Consider the following 2,896-nt stretch of genomic DNA (forward strand, 5'->3'; position numbering starts at 1 on the left):
AGGAAGCAACAGGAAGAAGCAGGAAATGACAGGAAGCAGCACTAAGCAACAGGAAGTAACAGGAAGTAGCAACCTGGAGGGGAAAACCTCCAGACCTCAGGACAGAAAAGTGAGCAACAAAAAGACAAATAGACAGAATGGCCTAGTCAAAGTCCAGACATTAATCTACCTCTGTAGATGTTCAGAGATAAACTCAGATACCTGTAGCCCATCTGAGTCAGAATTTAAATATATGCCACACTTTTCAGATGTTTTAACACTAAAAACCAGAAATGGTTTCATCTGCAGGTTCTGCTGTCAGAGACCCGATTGGGTGTACATACTTTAGCGGGGTGTACATACTTTAGTGGGTTCCTACCATGGCGTCGTATCCCAGCCGGTTCATGAAGTGCGCCGCCTCGGCCCCCTTGTACAAAGTGAACCAAACCATTCCCTGGAACTGGTCCCCGGCGTCCAGCAGAAGAACGTTCGGCTCCTCGTTCCGGATCCGGCGGATCTCCGTGGCTCTCCGCGCCACGCCGCCGTAGCATTTCTCCGATCTGCCGCACTTGATGGAGTGCACGCTGGTCTCCTCCACGCGCGCGTGCACGTCGTTGGTGTGGAGCAGAACCAGAGTCCAGTCCGCCGCGGACGGAACCGCGGTTCCGAGCAGGAGGATGAGGAGGAGGAAGATGATGTTCTCCATCTGCGCGCTGCGTAAAACTGAGCCGCAGGAGAAACGCGGCTGTTTACATCCACTGCTGCTCCTCCTCCTCTTCCTCTTCCTCCTCCTCTTCCTCCTCCTCCTCCTCTTCCTCCTCCTCCTCCTCCTCTTGCCGCTGTCGAACCTCACAGCGACCCAAACCCGGACCAACTTCCTGGCAAAGGTTCTGGAGACGCAGATCGGGTTCCCTGGTGTCGGCCCGGGTTTTTCCAGCATCTGTTAACACATTTCTATGCTGCTGAGAGACAGATGTTGGGTCAAAGGTCCGAGCCCGGCTGGACCCAACAGAACCAGAACCAGAGAATAAATAGCATCTCACCAGAAAGTAACTTTATCTGCTTGTTTCGGAGCGGATCCAGATTCCGCTCCACGTTTTCCTAAACTTTTACTGTTTTCATGTGAATCTGTGCAAAACCAAAAAACCACCAGACAGAGAGCATGATGGGAAATCGCAGCAGGGAGGAGGATGATGATGATGAAGACCACAGAGGCTGAAACTTCCTGCTGTTTGGTCTCTGACTGTAGCTTCACGTCGACACATTAAAGCTTTAAAGTCATTTAGGAGGCTCGGTTCTGGTTCTGGTTCTGGTTCTGGAGCCCAGAAACCTTCAGCAGCTGCTGGAAACTGAATCAGAGACGCAGCTTTTGGTTTCAGAGCCAAAGGAATCCTGATCCGCTCCGGGTTTTCCTCTCATGGTTTGCTTTAATAAACGCAGCTATTTACCCAGCATGCATCACTGCCCCCTCCGGTTCCTGCAGACTATCGGCAGCAGGGCTCGCTGTCGGCACAACCATCCAGGAACGACTGAAGGTCTGGAGCAGAACTCTGCCCCGGTTCTGGTTCTGCTGGGTTGGTTCTGGACAGAAGCCAGCAGGAAGTTGAGGAAAACATCTGGAGAGCAGCTGGCAGCTTGGTTGTCATGGTAACGCCTCCAACATCTGGGAACTGGACCTGATCAAAACAGGCCTGCAGTCTGCATGAGTCAGCAGAATCTGCTATGGCAGGTCGGTTCTGGTTTACTGTGCAGGACAGGCACCACACACACACACACACACACACACAGAGACACACACACACACATACACAGAGACACACACACACACCTATACTGGTTTTGGTGTATTAGCAGGACACTTTTCAAACCAGTTTTTTGCAACACTAAACGGACACCCCTTTCCACTTATGCTAGAAAGACGTAGTAAGTTCTCAAAAATCTTGTTAGAGCTACACAACATAGATCTCACTTAAAAATTTAGATACACACATCAGAACTCAAAATACAAGAACCTGACCCAATGCTGTATAAAAAGGACAAACGATAATGAGGTGCTTGGCTCCGCCCATGACACCAACAGTAATTGTCAGGGCCAATTTTATTTATCAGGGCCATGGCATACACATACAAAAAACAGAAAATTTGTGTGCATTAAGAAGTCCAAAAATGGAAATATGGACTATAAATAGTCCATATTTCTGTGGAGTGCATCTGTAATCCCATGAGATGTCTGAATCATCTACGGAATCAGGAGCATACTCCTCTTCTGATGATGTCACTTGTCTTGAACTTTGTTCTGGACAGACCTGTTGATTAAAAACATATTTTGTATACATTGAAAGCGTTTCAGCAAGAATATTTCTACTAAAAGCTTACCAGTGATGTCCTCCTTTTATTTACAATAACACATTTTGTGCAAACTAGACAGAGAAAAATAAGAATTGACAAAGGGAGGTAGCATAAGTATTTAAAAAGTCAGTGCTGCACTATGACTCAATTTCAACATACAGCACAGCTACACATGGAACATTTTTTAGAAGTATTCCTGTGGGATCATATTCAAAAGATGAGCCCAATTTCCATTCTCAAAAAATTATCTTTACATCACACACCACTCCATTTCAGAGGTGAAAACAGTCCTTCACATAAAACACATTTTTCTAAACTTGACATTTCATCATGGATGATATTATGATCTCACACACACAGTTAACCACTGTTAACCAAAAAAAGTGTAATCTTAAAATAAGAATTTAATCCTGACACTTGTGTACAGTATCAAAACCAATGAATTGTTATTAATTGTTTTGAATCGTAATAACCATGTGTTTAAACAGTACTAAGTATTCTCATGACTATTTTAGAAAATAAAAAGGTCATTGAGATAAAACTTATGTCAGGTGAGTTGCCAGAAAAT

The 2,896-nt window shown here is 45.5% G+C and overlaps 1 protein-coding gene across 1 annotated transcript in view; it reads right to left on the bottom strand.

The window, feature by feature from the left end:
• nt5e (5'-nucleotidase, ecto (CD73)) overlaps positions 1-1,655 on the bottom strand; it is a 31,958-nt gene extending 30,303 nt beyond the window's left edge. The window contains exon 1 of the mRNA XM_008396995.2: positions 359-1,655. Within this exon, the coding sequence (XP_008395217.1) occupies positions 359-919 (561 nt within the window). The 5' untranslated portion in view covers positions 920-1,655. The remainder of the gene's footprint in view (positions 1-358) is intronic.
• Positions 1,656-2,896: the final 1,241 nt, after the last annotated feature.

This window comes from Poecilia reticulata, linkage group LG21 (genome assembly GCF_000633615.1).
Source record: "Poecilia reticulata strain Guanapo linkage group LG21, Guppy_female_1.0+MT, whole genome shotgun sequence".
NCBI classification, from domain to species: domain Eukaryota; kingdom Metazoa; phylum Chordata; class Actinopteri; order Cyprinodontiformes; family Poeciliidae; genus Poecilia; species Poecilia reticulata.